This window comes from Catharus ustulatus, chromosome 4, assembly GCF_009819885.2.
Source record: "Catharus ustulatus isolate bCatUst1 chromosome 4, bCatUst1.pri.v2, whole genome shotgun sequence".
Classification (NCBI taxonomy): Eukaryota; Metazoa; Chordata; class Aves; order Passeriformes; family Turdidae; genus Catharus; species Catharus ustulatus.
This window is the reverse complement of record NC_046224.1, coordinates 9,414,265-9,437,647: the sequence shown is the minus strand read 5'-3', so window position 1 is coordinate 9,437,647 and position 23,383 is coordinate 9,414,265. Positions and strand designations below refer to the sequence as shown.

Here is a 23,383-nt window from a genome sequence, read left to right as displayed (position 1 = left end):
TCCAAACAACTGCTAAGTTTACCTAAGGATACAAGGGTATGTTGGTATTAGACAGAATCTGATTTATTCCACTTGCTTTCTGTGCAAACCAGTTTCCAAAGGGAAGCAGCATAGCTCTCCTAAGCCATTAGCATTGCACAGAGTGAAAGTTCATCAAGTACAGCAACTTGCTCATATTCACATGGCTTCCAGGCTGATTTACAGTTTGGTTTCATGGGCAGAGTGGAGAGTGGGGGTATGTGTATGTGTGGCTTTATCTGCACAAGCTCAGCAGCTGTGCCAAAAGATAGGCTGAAGATAAGTTCATGCCTTTCATTTCAGGCTTATGAGTTTGTAGCCTTCAAAAAAGAAACAAAAAATGCCATTAATACAAATAGCAATCCTTCTGGCCTAATAAACAGAGCTAATACACATTGATAGCATTATATGGGTAACAATGCACTCCATATGCTTATGAAGGTTACAGGGCACATTTCCGTGTAAACAGTCAAGACACTGAACTTCAAATATTTGGAAGAAATGTTTATTTAACAACTGAATACATGCTAAAAGAAATAATTTACAGCAGCAGTTTCATTACACTTTCTCTCCAGTTTTCTAGTTCCCATCTGAATTGAAGTGATAAATACAGAAGTGGAATTATTTACTACCCAGTGAGGAATGCGTTTAAAGAATAAGCGCACAACTCAGACACTGGTCTAGCAAATAAACCAACCACATTATCACCTGTGTGGCAAAATCTTGCATTTTAGTATTTTGCTGAACACACCGAAATGGAGTACCTCTAGATAACAGTACTTTACACTGTACCTCCTTATCTAGTCAAAAATATTTACATCTCTTTTGACTAATGTGTAGGTAGCAAAAACTGAACTATTAAACACATACCATTGATATTCACTAAATAATACATAAAAAGGAACAGTAAATGCGCATTCACATGCATTTAATTTAATTTTTTTACATAGTGACTTTATTGGGTCATGAAGATTTAACTTTTTTGTTTTTGCAAAGATGAACATTTTCTCAGTTTGATGTTATAGTGTAATGTAACCATACAGTTTTCAGGAGCCATAGGACGAATTCCCATTTCAGTGATCTGTGCAAGTGCAAAGAGTAGATGAATAAGATTCAATATATTTTTGTTCCTTGCAGATGGATCTCTTAAAACAAATGAAAATAGATCTTTCTGGTTATAAATGAAATTCTTTATTTCTCTCCAGCTTAAACACAACTTTTTACTTACTTTTTCTAAAGTCTATAACTAGAAGTTTAGAGGGTTTTATTGGCCATTTACAGAAATACCCTTTTAATCTTTATTTTCAAACTTTATGTTGCTTTAAACAATAATGACATAGGAATCTTACTGAACCTGCAAGGCATTCTCCTATACATTAATTCATTAAGGACTATGCTTTTTTGAAAAAAAGTTCATTTCACATCAGTATTAAATGTTGCTTTAACTTGACCATAACATGAACCTAAAAATCAAAATTTTGCACTGTTGGCTTGAACTTTTGCCCTCTTATTTATATAAATAAATACAAAAACTTAAACAAGACTACTCATGTCAGTAAGGACTGGGCTGAAGTTTGTAAGATATGATCATATCAATTGTTCAATGAGACTGTCAGGTCATGATAAAAATGTTGCAACTTCCATAATTTTGTTCCCACAGATTATCTTTCTCAACATAGAAAAACATACCTTAGAATTTTGACTTTATTTAATATGTTTCCTCTTCAGGCATTGTGAAAGAGGATGGTTCAGTGTTTGTGTAGCAAGTTACTATAGAGCCATTTGCTATGAACATGGAAGAGAAAAAAAAGTTTCATAGCAATTCCATGAATCTGTCGAAAAGGAAACAAAGTGATTTGGGGTCTATTGAAATCAATCTGTATTTTTCCCACTGAATTCTCTGAGGTTAATTTTAGAACTGTTTCCTTTTATAAGAAAGAGTATTGTAGTAACTAGATGGTACACAACTGCCCTTCGCAAAAGGCTAAAGAATGTTCTATGATTAAAATTCTGTGATTAAAACAATTCATTTGACAACAGAGCTCAGAAATTAACCATAAGCTGAGCAGAAAAATTAATACTTCTGTACAGAAAAGCACATGAACATATGTTTTAATTCATCCAAATTCAGCACATCATGAAATAATGGGAATTTACCAGCAAACTGGAGTTCACAAGAGTCAGGTTAAATATAAAAGAGACTTAAAGCTGCTTTAAAAATAAATTCCCAAGTGCTTTCTTAAATCATGGTCCTACAGCCTTGTCCTAGCCTATTCAATGACTCTTTTTTTTTTTTCCTGAAGAATTAAATTACAAAAAAATCCTGCAAGTTCATCCCCTCCAAAGGATTCAAAGGGGACTGAAGTAATTCGACTGTTAGTGAAAATCCAATTTCTATGGAGGCAAGAAGCCAAGGCTAAGCAGAAGGATACTTGAACCAGTGAGTGGCAAGGAGACTGGGGCACACTGTGAGAGACGCTACCACAGCAGTTGTGTTATGTTGTAGCTGATCAAGCTGATTAAGAGTGTAGCAATAAACTGATAAATTAAATACCACAGAGTGAATAACAACAAAACAGTAATCAGTGCAGACACACTTTTATATAAAAGCTCCTTTAGCAAACTAAGGATTTTGTTCTAGTAATTTTCCCCACAATGACATTACTTGAAATTATGTCATTTACAGACTCTACCAAGGTAAAATATGGGAGGCTGGAGAAAGATGATCTCAAAATAACTGGACACCATAGAACTGGGGACCAAAGGCACATCTGTGCTGAGGTGAATAAATCCACTACTTATAACCCTAAACTGACACTCATGATGCAAATACATTGTCTGTTTTACCCTGTTGCTCTCCTGTATATAGAATAAGACAGAAATGCAGGACTAAATTTTCTGTTAAACTAGTCTTGAGCTGAATTTGACCAATTTACTACTCCAGCAGATTTCACCACAGATAAAACTGTCCCTCAGATCTTAAAGCAGGGAGCTGGCTTTGGTGTTATTTACGTGGCCTAGTGCTGTTTCTTTGCATTTCGGTGATCTGGCCAACAGGAAGAACAGAGCACTGAGAGTCAGTAGTGTGGACAAATCTCTACCACAGAGCTGGGAACACAACTCCTTAAACTGAATGTGAGCTTTGCTCATGGATATATGACAGTCTATGAGCATCAGTATTTAAATATTAGCATTCACAAATATGAACCAAGAAAGCAAGAGTGTCATTAGCAGAGGGTATTTTAATGCTATTTGTTTTTTTAATTAAAAAAAATATACAACTGAAAATCAATGCTCTCCTCTTCATTGGTTCAATCTATAGCAAGGTATTATACAAGTTGAATAATTTCAAATACCATACTTAGAAAAACAGAATGCAGAATACTTCCATGCTATACAGTGACTTTCATGTTAAAATAGCTTAGTTTTAAAATCGCTTTGAAGTTACATGTCATATAGATTACTGACAGGGAAAGAGGTTAACTGCAATGTGACCAGCTCCCCTGGAAGCTTTCCCAAACAAAAGAGTAAAGCAGTCATAATTGGAAGTTGTCTTTTTTCCTCTAAACCAATAATTAGAAAGTACAATATTTCTAAGACAAAAAGTCTAGTCTATTTTAGAAAGGAGCTAATGTTTGCTGCATATTTTTTCATGGTACATTTAAATTATACTTTTAATAAAATACATCTTTAGATCAAAGCTGAAAGAAGTCATCAGTAGTAGGCCAGTGTACTCCACAATTTTTTTCTTCCAGATGATGGATGGCTTATGTTGTTCAGATTTCCACAATCAATCTCATTCAGTATTGTTTTTCCTCTTCTAGCACATATAAACAGGAGAACTGGTAGACAAAACAAGAACAAAATCCTTGTGTCCAATCATGTGTTTAGACGTTCATCAGCTTAATGAGTTCATGCAGTTTTATATAAGTCTAGAAATGGTAGTGCTGATGATGAAAGGTGGGGTTGTTTTTCTTTTCTGTAAGATGGCAGCATGAAATACAGCATTTTATTTGTATCTCCATCAAAAGAGAAAGCAAAACTTGCCTGCTGAATACTTGCAGAAGTTTTTGAGCAGTAAGCTAGGTCCAGGTGAGTTATCATCCTTGAAACTCTGGTCTTTCTGGTCTTAGAATCAGAGCAGAGAGGAAGGACTTGCTAGGAAAGTTAGAAATGGACTTTATTTAAATCTAGTGGAAACTGTTTGAACTTTCCAGTCTTGTAAACATCCACATAATGCCATGAAAAAGTTCATGAATATTGCATTTTTTTCCAGTTATCTGTCTATACAAGTTTCTACTTGGATGAGGTTCCTAGAGGTAAATGTAGCTCAGACACTACGTGGTGCCCTCTCAAATTCATGGGTCCTCCTGTTTCTACCTTTTTTATTCTCTTGTAGGTGCTTCCATTTGTTTGTGTTCACCTGCGCATTGGCAGGCCTTTGCCGGCGCTGTTTGCGGTCTCTTTTCCAAACCTGCTCACAGAACTCATCCATTGTGTTGAGATTGGGGTGGTTGATCAGCTGCATGAAGTCTCTGTACCAGATCTTCTGGCTGGGGGTCATGCTGTTGGTGGCATCCTTGATCTTGGAGCCATCACCATCTTCCTCTTTATGGAGAAGCTCTTCCAGGTGGTCGTTATCGATCACTTCAAGGGTCACCTTGAGCAAGGTCTGCATGAAGCCGTGCTCCACAGCATGGCAAAAATAAACGCCAGAGTCTCTCCGGTGAAGACTTCGTAGCAATAGCCCCTGTTCTGTCCGGATCATGTGATCACCCACTTTTATCTGTATTGGGGAAAAGTGATAATTTCAATAGTTATTTTTCATATATGTGCCACATTATCCTCTAATCGTGCTGCTTCTTTATTACTGCTCCTTTTAACTGGTAAAACTTGGCCCAGAACTCCCAAACACACAAAAATGGAAAACCCTTTGACAGTCGTCTGTTATCATGAAAGGCTCAAATATTTTGGAAAAACTGATATAATGCCAAGTTTGGGGAATTAGGAATTTACTCCTTAGTAACTACTGCTGCTGAACAAAGATCTTTTTTAACTATGTCAGATGGAGTTGCTGGAAAGATTACAGAAGATCTGAGCCTGTAATCAGCAGAGTTAACATGGATTCATTTGGCTGTTTTACTGAGGTCTCATTCACCATTATCTTTTAGTCAAATCTAATCCATTTGCAGGAAAGATTCTTTGTCTACCTGTTGCTCCTTACTAAAAAAATCCTCATGTGTATAAATGGGTTCTGCATAAGTGGAAAATTTATAAACAAGCAACTAAGGATCAAATCTAAAAATTTTAATATTCAAAAAGCAGCTGTTCAAACTACTGTTTTTTTCTGAATTAATTACAGTAGTTTCACGAATACAAGCCGCACGGATTATAAGCCGCACCCCCGGTGCCTCGACAATGTTGCTGTCTTTGTCAATAGATAAGCCGCACCCCGAATATTAGCCGCACTTTCGTTCGTCGCGAGAATCCGTGCGCAGCTTTCACAAATTGGCCAATTAGTAACAGGATCGCGGCATAGCGGGCTTTACTGGCTCGGGGCGGGGCCAGGAAGGCTCGGCCCGCTCATGGTTGCCGACGGGGCCGGGTAGCCCAGCTCAGCGCCACGGCTCGGCGGGGCTGGCCGGATGGTGCTGCCGCCGCCGCCGGGCTCGCTGGCCCCCCTCTCCCGTCAGCACCGCCCCGCTGCCGCGTTCCCTAGCCCTGCCGGCGGGCTGCCGCCGCCCAGCTCGCCAGCCGCGCCGCGTTCCCTAGCCCTGCTGGCGGCCTGCCGCCACCTGGCTCGCTGGCCGCGCCGCATTCCCTAGCCCTGCCGGCGGGCTGCCGCCGCCGCCGCCCGGCTCAGCGGCCGCACCGCGTTCCCTAGCCCTGCCGGCGGCCTGCCGCCGCCCGGCTCGCCGGCCGCGCCGCGTTCCCTAGCCCTGCCGGCGGGCTACCGCCGCCGCCGCCCGGCTCGCCGGCCGCGCCGCGTTCCCTAGCCCTGCCGGCGGCCTGCCGCCGCCCGGCTCGCCGGCCGCGCCGCGTTCCCTAGCCCTGCCGGCGGGCTGCCGCCGCCGCCGCCCGGCTCGCCGGCCGCGCCGCGTTCCCTAGCCCTGCCGGCGGGCTGCCGCCGCCGCCGCCCGGCTCGCCGGCCGCGCCGCGTTCCCTAGCCCTGCCGGCGGGCTGCCGCCGCCCGGCTCGGCGGCCACGCCGCGCCGCGTTCCCTAGCCCTGCCGGCGGGCCAGCCACTGCCGCCGCTGGCAGGCATGCCGGCCGCCTCGCCGCTGCGTTCACGTACTCGCCCTGCCGGTGGGCCAGCCGCTGCCGCCCCTGCCAGGCTCGCCGGCTGCCCCCTCCCGTCTGCACCGCCGCCGCGTTTCCTCGCCCTGGCCGGCACTGCAGGCCCCCGCACCGCCGGGCTCCCCCACGCTGCTGGCCCCGATTCTGCTGGGCTTCCCCCGCTGCCAGGCAGCCCCACCCGCCGGCCTTCCTGCTTCTGCCATGCTCCCCTGCACTGCTAGCCCCAGTTCTCCCGGGCTCCCCCGCCCTGTTGGCCCGGGCTCTGCCGCCCTCCCTGCCCCGCCCTGCTGGCTCAGGCTCTGCCGCCCGCCCCCCGCACTGCTGGCCCCGCCTCTGCCAGGCTTTCCCACCTCTGCCGGGGCCGGCCGGGCTCCAGCTTGGCTTGGGGCTGCCGCGGGCTGTCACTTCCGTGTTGGCAGCTTTTAGAATTTTGTTAATGTATTAGCCGCCCCGGAATATTGGCCGCACTTCCGGGTTTCCACCAAAATTTTGGTCAAATTGGTGCGGCTTGTATTCGTGAAATTACTGTAATATCTAGAATGTAACTTCATTCTCTGAATGCACATGTTGCTCCAGACAGAAAAGGCACAAACCTGTTTGCTGTTCTCTCATCGAGAATAAATTCTTAATAATTTACTACTTATACAAACAAACCAGAAATATTTAGGGCAGCTAATGTAACTATTTTGAACATGCTTTAAATATATTTGTGTATACTACAAATACTTCACTGCAACAGAAAGGTTTTTGTCCCCTAGCTTGACCTCCCTACCTATCAGAGTAGATTGTTCTGCTAAGATACGTGTGACCTGGCTTGATACGACTTGGAAACTTGGGCAATTAATAACATAAGAATGTTGGTGACAAGAAAAGGAGAAAAACAAAGTATCAGCTTAGTGTTATGCAAACAGGGAAATAAGTGTTTCTGCCTCTATGAATACTGCTTTTGATGAAAATAAAAGTGTCCATACTCTTGTGTCCTCTACAGTTCTCAATTCTTCATTCTGACTCTGTTATCTGCAGTAGTCTCAGAGCATGCAGCACATGGGATGCTCCTGCCAGCCTGTGCTTCCATCAAACAATATGATTAGGGGAGCCAATTTCAAGGCCTATGTGATATTTGAGTTCATATAATCTTTGTATGATATTTCAGGTGACAATTAGATAGAATGCTAGCTTTTTCTGTTTCTGGGACCTCTGATGCAAACCTGTGTGTTTTGCAGGGAGTCTGAGCAAGGAGAGGATATGAATGCTTGCTGCTGTAACAATCTGTAAAACCTATTAGGGAGCTTACAGGATTTTATGGTAATAAGAGTGAGAATATGCTGAAGAACAATGGAAATCATATATTCCAGAAAAGTTCTGCTCAACTAAAATTCTTCTGGCAAGCACTCAGACTGAAGTCTATCTTTATAGAGAAAATTAGTTGCATCTCTTTTTTTTATATACTGTACCTCTTCTTTACGATCATCATTTTGCTTCTGGAATTGCCAGTAGACTAGAGCACGCTGAGATTTTGGACTGCACTCAAGGAAAGTGCTGCTATTCTCCACTCCATAGATAATCTTTTCCTCCAGGGCATGACCACTTGGGTTATCTGTAAAGCATTAAAAAAAAAGAAAAAAAATTAATTACCAGGAAACTAACCCCTAATTGCTAAGTAATTTTTTTGTTTAGAATTTGGGCTTCTTAAAGTGTTTAAAGATAAAAACTTTGAAAAAACATTTCCCATATCAGTATACCATTTGAAAGATCTCCTTCAACACCTCCATCTTAGTAAGGACCCATGGTAGGTTTTTTGGTTTACTTTTTTTTTATTTTTTTAATTGTATTTTAAATCCTAACAGCTGTTAACATCTCAATATGGGAAGTTAATGAATTTAATTGTGAAATTTTGTGTAAGCCTCATTATTATTCATCAAGGAAAGCATCTAGGACACGACAAGAATTTTTAATAGCAAACTGTATGCAATGAGAAAACAGGGTGTAGTTGCTAAATGTTTGTAATGATGCCTCCTGGGCTCTATGATCATAATACTTTAGAGCAAAGCAATAAAACATGAGGCTATTTAAAAGTAGAATAATGTGTTTAGATTATATGGCACTGCAGTTTGCTGAAGCTGTTAATGACCAGGAATAATGTTTTTGAGGAAACGATCTTCAATTAATCATTTCCTCTCATACTGGTATAATTTATGGAAATGTAATGAGGTTAATAAACCAGACATTATTGGAGGGGAAAAAGAAAGTTAAATAAATCACTTCCTTTTGTAACAACAATGTTTCAAGATATTCATCAACTTGCTGGAAATATCACATAGCTATAGGAGCTATTTGATTATTCTCCAATACCACAGAGACTTTAAGGCATCGTGTTTCAACTCTCCACCTTAGCTCTTTAAAATGCTGGTATAGACTAAAATGGCAGCAGAACAATGACTCTGAAGAGCAGATGAGGAGGAAGGGGTGGGTAGGCTGTTTAACACCGCGTTGATCTCATGGGGTATCCTGACTCCTTGCTAGTCTTTGTCTTTCCATTTTCACATTTGGTTTTTAGCACTGGACATCTTTAAGGAAATAGTTTTGATATACTTTGTTAAAAATTACATTTATTTAAAATTACATCAGAGAAATCCTTTGTCCAGTTTTGTTTGCTCCCAGCGTGCCTTTCTCCTACTGGCCATGTTGTTTATCAAACACAGGCTGTTTGTTAGATGACTGTGACTAAGGTAAAAGTAAAACTGGGCTCCTGGACTACACTGATACAGCATCACATGTGACTTTCAATAAAGACTTTCAGCCCTGAGAGAGGATGGCAGAAGGGATGTGGAGCAAAATAAGGACTGGTGCTTGCCCTGTTCTCAGAAAACATCAAATGGCCTATTAACACTAGCAAAATAGAAAATGGGTTTGCTTGCCTTCCTCTGCTGGATTGTGCACCTTTTAAGCAAGTGATTTGGGTGTTCTATTGGAAACTGAGTGAAACAATGACATCTCTCATAAACCACATTCCAGTGAAGAATGTCACTACAGCTATGGCTCGGGAAGATAGGGAGCAGTGGAGGAAGGAACTAGAAAGTAAAGGAGCAAGAGAAGGGTTAAACAGCTGGAACAGAATATAGCCAAGGTGGTAAGGTCTGAGATGGTGCACAGGTGAATTTGTGTCATTGAAACAGAGGAATTGGAAGTATATGAAGATATGAACTGAATAAAGTTAGAAGTGGTAAGTTAAAGACAGGAAATGGTAACTGATGGGTCCAGATTTAACACTGTGAATGGCTGACTGATGTGCTGAACTCTTCTGTTTCAAGTCAGATGCTCTAATGAAGGAACAAAATTCACGTGCCTGAGCAGGCAGTCAGATATCCTTACACAGAGAGAAGCTGTTTGATATCTGAACTGGGATCCACAACAGACAGCACATACAGGCCTTTATCCCAAGAGACTTAGTAGAAAATATCCCCTTTTATAGCCTGGGACACATATGTTACTGCTCCAGGGATGTGTTTCTGTGAAACAGTGATTTACAGGCTTCCATAATAAAGGATGGAAACACAAGGATTTCATCCTAGGACGCACGCTCTGTCTCAATTCCTCTCCCAGGCTCCCCAAACCATAATTGCAGAATGGCTCATCTTCAACAACAGCAATCTGGTAGTTTGGGTATTTGGATTGGAAGTAGGAATACCAAGTGAAATTTCTAAGCCTAAGTGAACTTTGGGTCCTCATCTTCAGCATCCTAAAAAGATGATTTAACCAGCATATCATTCATTAGGGGGCTTGCAGATCCACTTCATTATATTTTTCTGAACATGGTTCCATTTTCTATAAACATGGTTTTGTTCAAGTGAATTACACAGGGGTAGAGCACATGTTACACTGTTCTCATTAGCTTAGGGGAGGCAGTTTTCTAAATCATAAATATCAGTTTAAAGGACAAAACCAGGTATTTATTTGGTAAAAGTCCTATGGCTCATGAGTAGCAACATATTTTTAAGTTTTAAGCATATTTTTAATACAGAAGTTTCTGCTGCAAAACTTAGCTACATAGAATGTTCTTAGTATCTAAGAAGCTAGTCATGAGTTTTTTAAGAAACTGTGTACTCTGACACCACTTCAGACTTTGGTTTCCTTGTGTCTGGTATGCAACGTTTTAGTGTGTTAGAGAAACCATGGAAAGTGGGTGAAGTCCTCTTTGCATTTCTTCACAGCTGCAGAAAGCACAATATGGGTGACACACATGCAATGAGAGAAGAAGCCTTTTAGAGATCCTTCAACTTCCATTTCCATGATTTGAAGGAGCAGAAGGCAGGTCCAGAAATGTCTATAAAGTTCATGTAATATTGAGCACATGGAGTTCAAGAAGGTAAGCAGTGACAGAATAATCACAAGATCAGAGTGGAGATTGGGACTGAGAAGACGACAATGGAAGAATGAAAGTCTAAGAAGTTCAAAAAAGCAGCTGGAGGAATTAGAAAATTATAGAAGTCATGAAGTTGGTAATGAAATTCAGCCCAAAATCCTGTCTGAGGATAAGCAGTAATTCCCACAATGAACCCAACAGCAGTATCAGTTTACTACCGTGATAAATATCCTTTAAGTACATCATTTCTGAAATAACTGAAGAAGTATGAAAGGCTAAGTACTTATACCAAGATTGCTTTGCAGATGAATGAATCACACAACACAGTTTAATTCAGAATGATTCTTTGAACTTCCCCTGGGATAAATCATGTTAAAAAAACAAAACAAAATAAAACAAAAACCTCTTCTTAAACAAGTTCTTCTTAAAAAAAAAAACCCAAATTTGATTATTTCTTGATAGGTCTAGTATGTCACACTTAAACAAAAATTCTCCTTTGGCTGCCACAAAGGTAACCATGCTTTTAGATTTAAACATTTCTGGGCAAACAGCTGTACAGTGAAGGATCCTCAGCTCCCTCTAATGTTGCTGTGCAGTCATTTTATACTTCTTACACATTTGCACCAAATAGCAACTGAAAACACTACATAACCTTATTAAAAATATTATTGCTTCAGACTGATTGCAAACTTGGTTTCTGCAATGTCTTTAAAAGTTATACATTAAGACTACTCTTTTTTCATGGTTTTGTTGGTTCACATGGAGAATCAATTGCATTTCCTGCAAATAAATCTGTAGACAAGTAGTAAATTATTTTTGAAGCTTTTTTTTGGCTATGGACAAACCCAATTCTTCATCTGCTGTCCAGGGAACTGCTAGCCACAAACAAGGAAAAAACACAGCATAAGTTGGCATAGGAAATGTTTAGGCCATGCAGTCATCTGTACTACATATGATCATATGTAAATGACAAGTAAATGCAGGAAAATGCAATAGATTTACAACTCAAGTGATTTAGAGAAAATTTCTTTTAAGACCAATCTAAACTACTCACTAAGTATTATCATAGAGCATCCTTCAAGACTAGGATGCAGAACTGCATTCCCTCACTATTTTTTGTAACATACTGATCCTTCTAATGCTATCTTATCTTGTTTTGTATTTGCTCAGCTCATTTTGGCAAAGCTGTATTAAAACTCCTTTTGATCAGTTCTACCATATAATAACTTTGTCCCGACCTTGAGTTCTCATGATTGTATTAATAAAAATACCTGCATTTCTGGATTATTGCAAAACTGGATTACTCTCTTTCCTTTGGACAGAAAGTATCTTTTTCAGACAAATATGTTTACCAAATATGAGAAGACATAAACCCAAAGTGTTTTGAAATTATTTTTTCGTCTATGAAAAAAAGAGAATAAGCCTACAGTTGTATAAAGCACAGCTAGCAAAGGCTATGGAACATTAAAATGAACAGACCAGTTCATAGTAGACCAATTCATAGTTTTACTCAGGAGTAAAATGTTCAGAGAGTAAAAACATAAAGCTAAGAATTGCTTCTGCTGGTATTAAAATCAATGTTAGTGCCTGGTAGAACTGAAAATCTCATTCTCAATATAAGGATGGTCTCATTTCTTTCCTATTGTGGAATTGAAAATCTCAGTCTCAATATAAGGATGGTCTTATCTTCACTGTTCAAGTATTACTTGATACCATGCAATGGGAAATTTGTGAGCTTTCTACTAGTCACAATTGTCAAGTTCAAATCTAAACTTCTTGTACATTCATGGGCTCTCAAAATGTGACAACTTCATACTGACCACAGTCAGTACTTCATGCACTTTTAAAACTTCTTCTTCCCTCTGAGAAACTTGGCCTGAGTCTGACAATCAGAAGTAGAAAGAAAAACTATAGTAATATCAGCTGTGAGTTTCAAATTATTGAAATGAAGATAGAGAAAACTATTACTGGAACATATTGGTAGTGAATGGCAGCTAACACAAAAGTAAAATTTAGGACTATTTATCATTTTTGCTATTACATGGACTGAAGGAAAAGAGAGTTTTGAGGTATCTCAATTTTCAGTCACTTCCTTATTTTTCACAGTGGTTTCACCCTGAGATTAGGTCAGCTGGTTAGAGCATGGTGCTAATAACACCACGGTAGAGGGGTTGAGGACCCCGGTATGGGACATTCAGTTAAGAACTGGATTCGATGGGTCCCTTCAAACTCAGAATATTCTGGGTGAAAAGTTCTTGTAAACGTGCCACAATCATGAGGAATCACCAGCAGAGGGAAGCATTGCCTAAGTATTCCCTCCACTTACAGCAAATGGACATTTTTAATTTTCTGAGTGAAGGTCTTCTGAAAAGTTTGGCAACAAATTCGTAACTGTGAGAAGTTTGTCAGTCAAACAAGTCAAGAAAGGATCAATACACTGTGAAAATGAAACAGCTGACAAAAAAGCAAACCAAAATACATCTAAGAAAAGCCATGCTGAAAGCACATGGGGACATGCATGCTGCAAGCGCATCCTGATCTTCAGAGCTTTTAGTGTGACACAGAACAAAGGTCACTCCACATTTTGCCAAGTTACCCATTAGGTTTGTAATTTGATTTGGTTATCATCTTATGCAAACTATGTACAACAACATGGACATATTTCTTGATGTCATGAAGAAAATACTATTATTTTCTGATATGGTTTGCCTGACGTGATGGTATGATATTATCAGGGAAGAGAAGCAGGAAAATTAAACTGCTTAAACTGCTTATCTGAGGAAAACAAAAAAGAAACCCAAACCCAAATAGACTTCAGTGTCTGATCCATGCCATTGTAAGCTATCTAAATTGGGATAATGATGTATTATTTTCATCTTTTGCAGATGTTCCAGACAATTTCACCAACAGATCCTTCACATGCTTCCTACTCCACTCGTGCACAGCCTGTAAATTACATACAAATGAGCTGCACTTCAGGGGTGCCCATAACTCACTGTGGTGCTGCAGGTCTGAGCAGTGGGTGAGCGGGTCCCCATTCCGGACGTCTTGTCGTCTGGTGCGCCTGCAGAGATCACATTTGAGATCTGTTAGTGCCCTTCTCAGCACTCAACAGCAACCAATGGAACATTTATGTGATTACAGAGGCCACAAGTGCACCTAAACAACACTAGGAAGGAAATAATTTTGTTACTGCTATGTTCTGTGTATTATCATTTTGTAGAATCAGGCTCTACTCTTTCAGGTGAAGAAATCACAAACTGGTAAATACATACCTCTTGCACTGAGATACGAAATAAATAAATAAATAAATAAAATTTTATTATAATTATTAGTATGAAATAAATATCAAAATAAAATATGGAGTTTATTTTAACTGTGTGGGAAATATTGGTCATAGATAAATTCATTACTTGATTCACAGATAACAGGAACTGCTGAAGGATTAAAATATATACCATAGAATTTAATATGTATCAAAAGTACACATTTGTACCAGTACAGAATACTTTGAGTATTGTAGCATCTTTTAGATAGATGAAATGTTAAGATGGGTGGCTTTGAAAGAATGCTAAAGTGCTGTATTTTCTACAAAATCTAAATTAAAAAACATAGATCATTTCAGCCACCATGGGTTTCATCAAACCATTTCTGATGAAACCTTTTATGAAACTGTTGCAAATAGTTTTGTCTTTAGAAAAAAAACAAAATAAAAACTTGAAAAGGAAGATTTTGAAATGTCATTGATTCTATCGTTTGTAGCTTGAGTCTGAATTCTACCTTTGATTGTATGTCTTTTTGACACAGTATGTTCTTCTCTCAGTTTGAATTCTACTGGTTCTTTTGAAAAACATATTCATCTGTGCTAAAAAAAAATGTTTTATTTCATTGAAGAGAGCTTTTAAATACAGTTTTGTTTTGCATATGTTGTTCTCTCTTTGTCTGCTCCTAGTTTTGTTTAAATAGCTGTGACACAAACTTCAACTTAGCCAAAGAAAAGCCTTTCATATGAAAAAGAAAGAAAAAAAGAAGGAGGCAAACAAAGATGTGTTTCAAGTGTGAGTACTTTACTTTAGGAATCAGAGAAAGCCTGAGGGCTTGCAAAATTAGAGGAGAACAAAGAGGATTAGGCTGCTGAACAATGCTGCGATTTCAGATTATGGTATCCAGCAACGGATATGCAAAAGTCAAGTAGCCTTGTAAAAAGCCCTGTTGGTCACTCCCTTGTGACAACATCCCACATTTTTAAAAGCCATTGTTCTGCAGCACAGAGCATCTCTCTACTCCACACAGCCCTATTTGCAGGCTCTGAGGAACAGCCCAGCATCAGCACATACCAAGAGTTCTCACAGAGGCACAACTGCACAGCTGAGTCCTCTTGCCTGACAGATTTTAACCATTCTCTTTTCCACTGAAAGCTACTGAAACGTTAAACATGAAACTAATTACGTGAAGTACAGTAAAAGCTTGCTTTCTTAAAAAAAGAATGTTAGATGAGAATTTTTATCTATTTTTCTGAAAACCCTCTTTAAAATTATGAGTTATGATATCTTAGCACACTTTAGTAAGAAGAAATCTTCTGCTGAATGATATCTGATTAAAAAATGTATGAATCATATTTTCCAATATCTTCATATTATTCATTACCAATAACAAAAACACATCCAAGATATAAACAACCATAAAATTTTCCTACCCCTTCCTAAATTTTGAAACAGCACATTTATAGGATACAATCTGTGAAAAAGAAGTCTGTGGAAAGACTCATATTACTGTCAATGGAGTTTGAATGAAATGTTTAGTTGGAATCTCAGGAAAATGTCGCACATTTCACCATTGTATCAACACAATGATTTATGAAATATGAACCAGAACACATCTGCACAGGGTAAAGTGAAGTGGTCACACTACAGGAGCTCCGAACTGTCATTTAGACATGCAAAATACACAAAGAAAGAAAAGCAAATAAAATCATGGCTTATAAAATCTCATTTGAAAAAAAAAATAAAAAAAGAGAAGAAACAAACCAAAACAAACTCACAAACTCCAAACCCTAAATCCAACTATTAGTAAAGCATCTGCACAATTGCCTTATTAATCCCTTTTCCCAATATTTCTGGAGCCTAAAATTACAAGAATTTATGATTACGAAAATGTTGACATTCAAGCTGTTTCCAGCAATGCTGATTTTGTCGTGGATGCATTGTGAGCTGGCTTGAGGCAATGGGTACAGCAGGTACCAGGTGAGCAGAGGATCCTCTCTCCCAGCTACACAGTCCTTAACTCTGCTGCTGCTGCTGCCAAGGGAAAACTGGGAGAAAGTGGCAGAGACAGCAGCTTCTACTCATGCTTTTTTTGGATCCCAGCTTCCCAGCACTTTTTCTTTCACAGTGGCCTCCAGAAAAGTAAATGCTGCACCCCAAGTCTTTCCTGTAGGTGTGCAACCCCGTTTGGCCCCAGTAGCTCCCACCCCTTAACCCCTGTAAGAAGAGGTCCCAGTCACTCTGCCCCTGATGGCAAGGTGAGCTCCACTGCAGCATAAGTTGGAGAGATAAGGAAAGGACAAAGAGCCCTATTTCTTCCATCAGTGCAAGCAGAGGAATGACAGGATGATGTGCTCTATGGATCTTGAGATTGGCTGGGAGTAGGAATGTGTGCTAGGAATGCTGAGAAAAGATGAGGTTCAGGGATAAAGAGCAGGAGGGAAGTGGTAGAAAGCGGTGATTCAGTGACTCCTGATCTTACTCTCTCCTTGAACTCAGAGGCAGTGCAAAACCATATTGATTTCTAATACTAAAAACTTTTCAGAACAAATCAATCTTTTAGACTCTCCTTGAAAACCTCACTGTTCCCTCTCATTTCCTTCCTCTTCCAGACAAGCTGCCATGCTATCAGTAAAAATAAGAATTTAGCCGATGTAGCTGGGAAAATTTGACGGCTCTTCTCTTGGGATGGATTCTTTAATTATTTTCTAAGGAATTTCACAAAAACCTTTTCTCTGATTACGTCTGTTTCCTGGTGCAAAAATAGAACCTGATGTTCCATGAGCAGCTTTTGTCATCAGTATTTGTTTAGGATAGATACACTGTAATGCAAACCTTAAAATTTTAATCCCCTCCATCTGAAACATCTGTGAAACTTATTCAACTTCTCACCCTTTACCACATTTCATCTATCTCAACAACCAACCTAAACCTTGAATTTGGCATTCTGACACTCTCAGCTAAGCATTTGCTGCAATTAATTTTATGTATATAAACCCTTATATATATAAACCTTTGGATTCTTTATTTCTTCATATGTGCAAGATGTCTTGCATTTTCAATTTAATGTGAGCACTTTTTTATCATCTTACTCAATTTATCAAGGGAATCTCAAACTACACCAATGCCTGCTTCTATTTTCAAATGTTTACCTATTCAGTTATTCCTAATTTCTATTTCAATAGTCAGGAGCTCTTCAGTAACTGGTTTGTAAGAGTTTCAAAGATAAAGGGAGGCAAAGAAGGTACTCTAAACCTTCAGATCAGGCAACTAGACTTGTAAATTTTTAATAAAATTGATATTTATGACTTATGGAGTCAGCTTTCCACCAACATTTGCATTGCAAAACCTTCAGCATCAGTGCAGAGGGACTGTGAAACAGTGGTTGTTCTGATCTGGCAGCACTTGGATACACATACAAGTTACGCATTTGAATAATAACAATAATGTTATATATCACTGAAAAACATAAGTTTCTATCCAAAATTTTAGAAATGTTTCTCTTGAATCAGAATTCATGAAAATGCAGGATAATTTACTTGGTTATGTAGTGATTATTTTTTTTTTAATTTTATTTTGAGGCCCCTCCTCATGCCAGTGATTTTTTTCTTTTTGCTGTTTACCAATGAATATAAAGTTAGGAGTTAATTTCAGAGACAACTGTTGTCTGAATGTTTTCTTACAGGAGCTTTTTAAGCCAGCCCAAGAAGTAGCAGTGGTCACTTTAAATCAACCAAGACTTCATTCCTGTAGCTCCCACAATGATGTTTTCTTTGGAAGAGAAAGGGCTCCAGTTAACCATCCCCTGAAAAATCTCCAAAGCCCTCTGGTCATATTGAGACCATCAGTAAAAACAAATAGCAAATCATGCAGACATCCAGAACTGTCCCTACCTCTTAGCAGTGGGGAAGTAACGTGAGCAGGAGGAGCCATCCCAGGCACAGTAAGGGTCCCTTGCAAGGCAGCACTCAGCACAAGCTTTTCCATACACATCACAGCGGTGCAAAGGAAGCTGTGAAACTCCAGTGGCTGAGCCAATGTAGAGCTGTTGCTGTTGTAAAAGTTTGAAAAAAAAACAAGAGTTCAAAAAATATTGCAAATTGCAACTTTATTTTTCTAGGAAAGCATAAAAAATGTTATATAATCATCTGTTAGGATCACTTCAAAGACAATAGAGGATCATGATCCTGACGTGTGCTAAAGGAATGAGAACAGAATTGTCCCCAGGGTAAAAAAAAAAATTAAATAGAAAAACTTTATTTTTTCATTAAGCTCTTGGTGGGTTCCCTAAACAGTAAGAAAATTAAAGTGCTCTTAAATCTTTTTCTTTTTGTATTTAGAGCCTCACACTGGGAAAACACTACAGTCAGTGACAGAACACAACAGAGAACATGCTTTTGAATGTGAACAAAAAGAAAGACTTCAACATACATTTCCTAAACATTACCTCAATTTATGTATGTGGGGGGAAACCCAAAGAAATTTATTTCAGACTGGTGCTACAATATTTTAATTTGGAAGTGCTGCTATGCATTCACTTCTTTGCATGTCTGGTAATTCCAATGTTTTGCACTTTTTTATAAGTCACATGATTTAACTGGAACATATCTTTAATTAAGGGAGAAGTTTTGTTTTATTTTGGATAAAAAACAGTCTTGAGTAGAAGATGCAGTTCAAATGCAGAAGTAAATTAGAAACCACGCATACAAAATGAAATACAGCCTTGCATGGCATCACAACAGAATATCTTGTCTCTCTCAATTTCCTCTCTGATATCAAATTCATGTGGTCCACTAGAGAAGTTGGCCCTGAGAGGGATATGAGAAAATTGATCTTCTGATCCCATGTGAAAGTCCAAAGAGATATTTCAGATTGGGAATAATTCACAAAGAAAACAAGTATTAATGGGATGCAAAACTAGAGGAACACGAAATAAAAAGATACACAAAAATTCAAGGGCATAATCCTTCTGGTTTGGAAACACTGACATTTTGCTATTGAACCTTGTCACTCAGCACCACCTTTCTTCAAGGTCCTACCCCACGCAGATTTGTATTCATTTTCCTTTCTTTGAAAACATAAAGGTGGTATGAGAAAGTGGAATTTCAAGAAATGTTATCAAAATTCTTTATCTCCTGCATTGCAATGTCCCCGAGGCACCACTTCGAGGGAATTTAGGGATGGAAGATGGCTGTGGTCACCACCTACCTACTAGAGATAATGAGAACAGGAGATAGCAACACCAAAACCACTCATAAGAGATGTTGTGTTAACTTCTCTCAGAGACAGCAGCTTGGCAGTTTATACAGACATATTAATTGTAACAGAAACATCCCATGCATTTATATAAACACTGGTATTTTCTCAAAGAGAATATGACAAGGGAAGCCCCCAAAGGAAAATTCACTGGCAAATTGAAAACTAAACCCTTTCTAAGCAGCTGCTTCCATCTATTATAGTTTCATAGCTGGGTTGTAAACCCACATTCTCCAGGCAAAAATCTCTGACCACACAGGGCTTTGCACAAAGCCTGAACTGTACAAACGCATCCCAGTCAGTGCTGTAGCCTTGAGAAGAGATGACAGGCAACAGACATGATGAGCTGCTTCTCTCTAACTTAAGTGACTTAATCAAGTACCCACCTTAGGTGAAGTACCCTCCTGCAGTAAAAAGAGCAGCAATTCAAATCTTAGGTGACCTAACTGCTTCTCAAGGGAAGCCTCTTCTCTTTACTGATTATGGAGGCAGCATAGGTCAAATTAGAGCTTTGGTTAAGTATCTTAAATGTCCAGATGGTATTGATCTGAGTCCTATGTAATTGGGGCATTAATATCTGTACAAGCATGTAGGAACGTGTGGTGCAACTAATATAAAAATCAACCCAGGGAATGCACATGGGAAAATAAAGAATGGTGTAATGGTTTCCTATGTACCTCTGTAACCAATTTCATTTTGCAAAAATCCCCTCCCTGATTTCTAATAAATGTCTTTAGAATTAAAGAATGACCAGAAACATAAGGAAAAAAAAAAGAAAAAAAAAAAAAGAGGCCAAAATAGGGTTACTTAAAAACTATATTCCTTGTAGATAAGTTCATAGTTCAGTCAGTGAACTGCAGCATATGTTTCAGGTGCTGCACAGCCTTAAGGCTGCTGCCTTGTTTGCTGCTTTTCTGATCGTGGTTTTAGACTCCAGCTGGTCATCATTATTTTGGACACTAACAATATAAAAAAATCCAGGCAGTATGAAATTCAGAAAATAGAAGTAGAATTATTTGCATCAGTACTCTGACCTTACTTTGCCATACCACAGTCAAACTGCCTTTTCAGCTGTCTCTTCCAAATTGTTAATTTAATGAATGAGATTATCAGATCAAACCAGAGAGTAAAGGAAAAAAGAAAAAAAGTTGCCCTTTAAAAATTCTTGCAGAAATATCAGAACTCAAGAAAAACTGAGGAAACTATTATTTTAAGCAATCCAGAGGTTTCTTTTGGCCCCACTGTGCTGCCCAAAAAGACAGTCTTTCCCCAGACAAAGTCAGAGAAAGGGATAACAGAATGGGAAAAATGTAATGCTTAAGAGGAAGAACTTAAGCAGAATTTTTAAAGGAACTTTAGGGAGCATGAGATTCAAGTGCCATTTGATTAATTTAATGTCTTGAAAAGTAATGCAGAATAGTTTAACACACTGTTTAAATGATATATTCATTTTGATCTATCCTTTCTATATGCCCACTATGGACAGAAATGTTGATCTCTGAATAAAATTCAATACTTGGTGAAATATGTTATGCAAGTAGTCACTAAGATATTTCTGAAGATGTCTGCTTGCCTTTGCTTGAAAATCTTACACAAGAGAAACAAAGCCCTTTGTAGCAATTCACCAGACAAAGACTTGGCCTGTTCAGCTAAGGATCATCTAGTCCTTTTCCCATGTCACCAGAAATCCAACAGCTTTTTGAAGGAGCATCCCAAAGCTGACCCTGGGGAAAAGGTGGGAGGTTGCTCTGCAAAAAGTCACCTTTGATTGAAACCCAGGCTGGACTTTTTGGCCAACTTCCATGTTTGTAAGGAAAATCTATGGAGCTTCACCTGGCAGGCTCAAAGGCAAGTGGTGCCATGCATCCCACAGAACTGTGAGCTGAGGCAGCTGCAGGGGGTTGCAGTGGCTCAAGGATGCTCTGAAGGTTTGTGTCTATTGCTAACGAAGCATAAACTGTTTAAGTGATAAGGTTACACAAGCCTAGGGCTCTGAACACAATCAGGAGGAATGTGTAGCTTCAGTGAGAAAATATAGACAAAATTCTTGAGAGTTAAAGACAGCAGAGTGGAGAAAGAAAGTATTAAGGCTTAGTCTTGCACATAAAAAATAAATTTCTTTACTCAAAGCCACTCTTGCTCAAGGGCCAAATGCATACTCAGAGAGCAAGAGAGACATGAGCTTTAGAGCTTAATATAATTTAAAACTTAAGCTAAGTTCCGCTCCTGAAGAATTTGTAGATTTTGGTCTTTAGGAAGAGTAATTTGTAACATAACATATTGGCATGATGGCAAAAGAGGTAGCTTTGAACATTCAGAGCAGTAAAACATTTAGAAATAAGAACAAACTCCCATGTTTTTACAATTGGATGAAAGATTTGTTAGTGAAAAAACAAAATGAAGTGATTATTTTTAAGGCATTCGATAGCACATGCTGGTTTTGCTATTTACATTTCATGCTCTGGCTTTCCACAATGCATAGAATTATCGTGCTGTTTATACGAAAACCACCCTGCTTATCAGAACACAATGAGTAAAATGTTTGAGTTATAGAACTACAGTATTTTTAAAGCATAAATGTAAAATGGAAACATGTTGCCATATTCTTATTTCATACATACTGCCAAAAGCTTGTCATAGTGTATCATGATTCTGTCATTTTTAGCCTGAGGCTGGTTGATTTTTCATGAGTTTTACTCTGCCTGAATAACTTGTGGTTTATGCTCTTTTTTAGCTTTAGACAATTTTAGCAGTGTAAATTTGTTTTCAGAAAACTCAGGGAAAATTGTAATCTCTCCTGAATAACTGAAGATGCTTTGGAGAAAAAGCTGTATGAAAATGCATGATCAATTTTCAACTATGATTGGCTGCTTTAAGGGAATGTACTTATAAAAATAATCCAAAGCAGAGCATTTTGGTATGATGTGAACATATATACAACTTGACAGGTCTGTTTTTAAATATCCCAGTATTCAATAGTTTTTTTTCTTTGTCATTTTTGCCTTTTTGCCATTTTTGCTGGTTTAGGTGATAAACTGTTAGAACAGTGTCCCCCCCAAACATTTTCTGTCAAATACATGAATGCTTTCAGACAACTTTCCTAAAGACAGTGAATTCAGAGTTAAATATGCAGCATTTAAAATACATTTGGCTCTGTCCATTATAGAATGAATTCAACTTCTGTTTAATAATGTAAAGAGCGAGGTAGAAGAATTAACTAAATTTTACTTATAATGTGCACAGTTTTTAATGTACCTAGTCCTGAAACTAATACCAAATCTCCTCTTTCCTGACCATGACATGAACGAAAACAAGTTCCTTATATTTGCCAAATTAACCTCCAGAACAGCACATGTATGAAAAAGAAAAAAGGTAAATTTGACACTAAATTTTATGTCTCAGACTCCTGAGACAGGAAATGACAGTGGCTGGGATCCATCCACCTAATTCCAGGCAAAACTGGAGATAGGCCCCTAATACCCACTTTGTTCCAGGACTGCAAACCAATGCTCTTCTCACAACCACATAATTTATCAACTGCTTCACAAATTTGCTTAGAAATGCAGAAATCACCTTTACTGCAAGTCAGACAAAACTTCACCTCTATCTATCAACAAGTTGAGTTCATTTTAGTTACGGTCTGGTTTTATAATATGTATCTTTTCTATAAGCAGTTAGCTATTAGGATACTCAACAGAAAGTAGGAAATATAAATTTTGGAGTCTCAAACCCTTGTTTTACCCACATCACTGAACCAGGAGGCCATGGAAAATGTGGACTGCATCACATCTGTTGATCTTTTGTTAAAGCTGAATGACGCACATCCGGGACTGGAACGGGCATAGGACAGAGAGACAGGAGGATGTCTCACTTCCATCCTTTGCTTCCACCATCTGCATTTTGTACCAGACTATTCTAAGCAACTGGAACTAGTCCCATTAAAGAAAGAGACCAAGTTTGGCAACTCCCTTTGAACAGTGTCTCTGTCATGGAAGCATTCTATAATGTGGATTTTAATTTTTTTTTTTCTTATAGAGCCACGAGACAGCTGGTTAGTTTGTGTTTAGTTTCCACCTTACCAGTAAGTAACACAAACTGGGTTTTTCCTTTCCCTGTTGCATGTCACATTTTCCTGAGAAACTACTGCTGTTTATGTAAAGGGATGGGATGCTGCTGCTGCAATTAA

General features: G+C 38.9%; 1 protein-coding gene across 2 annotated transcripts in view; it reads right to left on the bottom strand.

Annotated features, from left to right (window-relative positions):
• Positions 1–507: 507 nt before the first annotated feature.
• The window catches only part of SEMA3A (semaphorin 3A), a 243,371-nt gene continuing 220,495 nt past the window's right edge, over positions 508–23,383 (bottom strand). For both annotated transcript variants that reach the window (XM_033058546.2, XM_033058547.2), the window contains 4 exons: positions 17,835–17,992; positions 13,675–13,742; positions 7,770–7,912; positions 508–4,804 (listed from right to left, as the gene is read on the bottom strand). In XM_033058546.2, the coding sequence (XP_032914437.1) occupies positions 4,349–4,804; positions 7,770–7,912; positions 13,675–13,742; positions 17,835–17,992 (825 nt within the window). In that variant the 3' untranslated portion in view covers positions 508–4,348. The remainder of the gene's footprint in view (positions 4,805–7,769; positions 7,913–13,674; positions 13,743–17,834; positions 17,993–23,383) is intronic.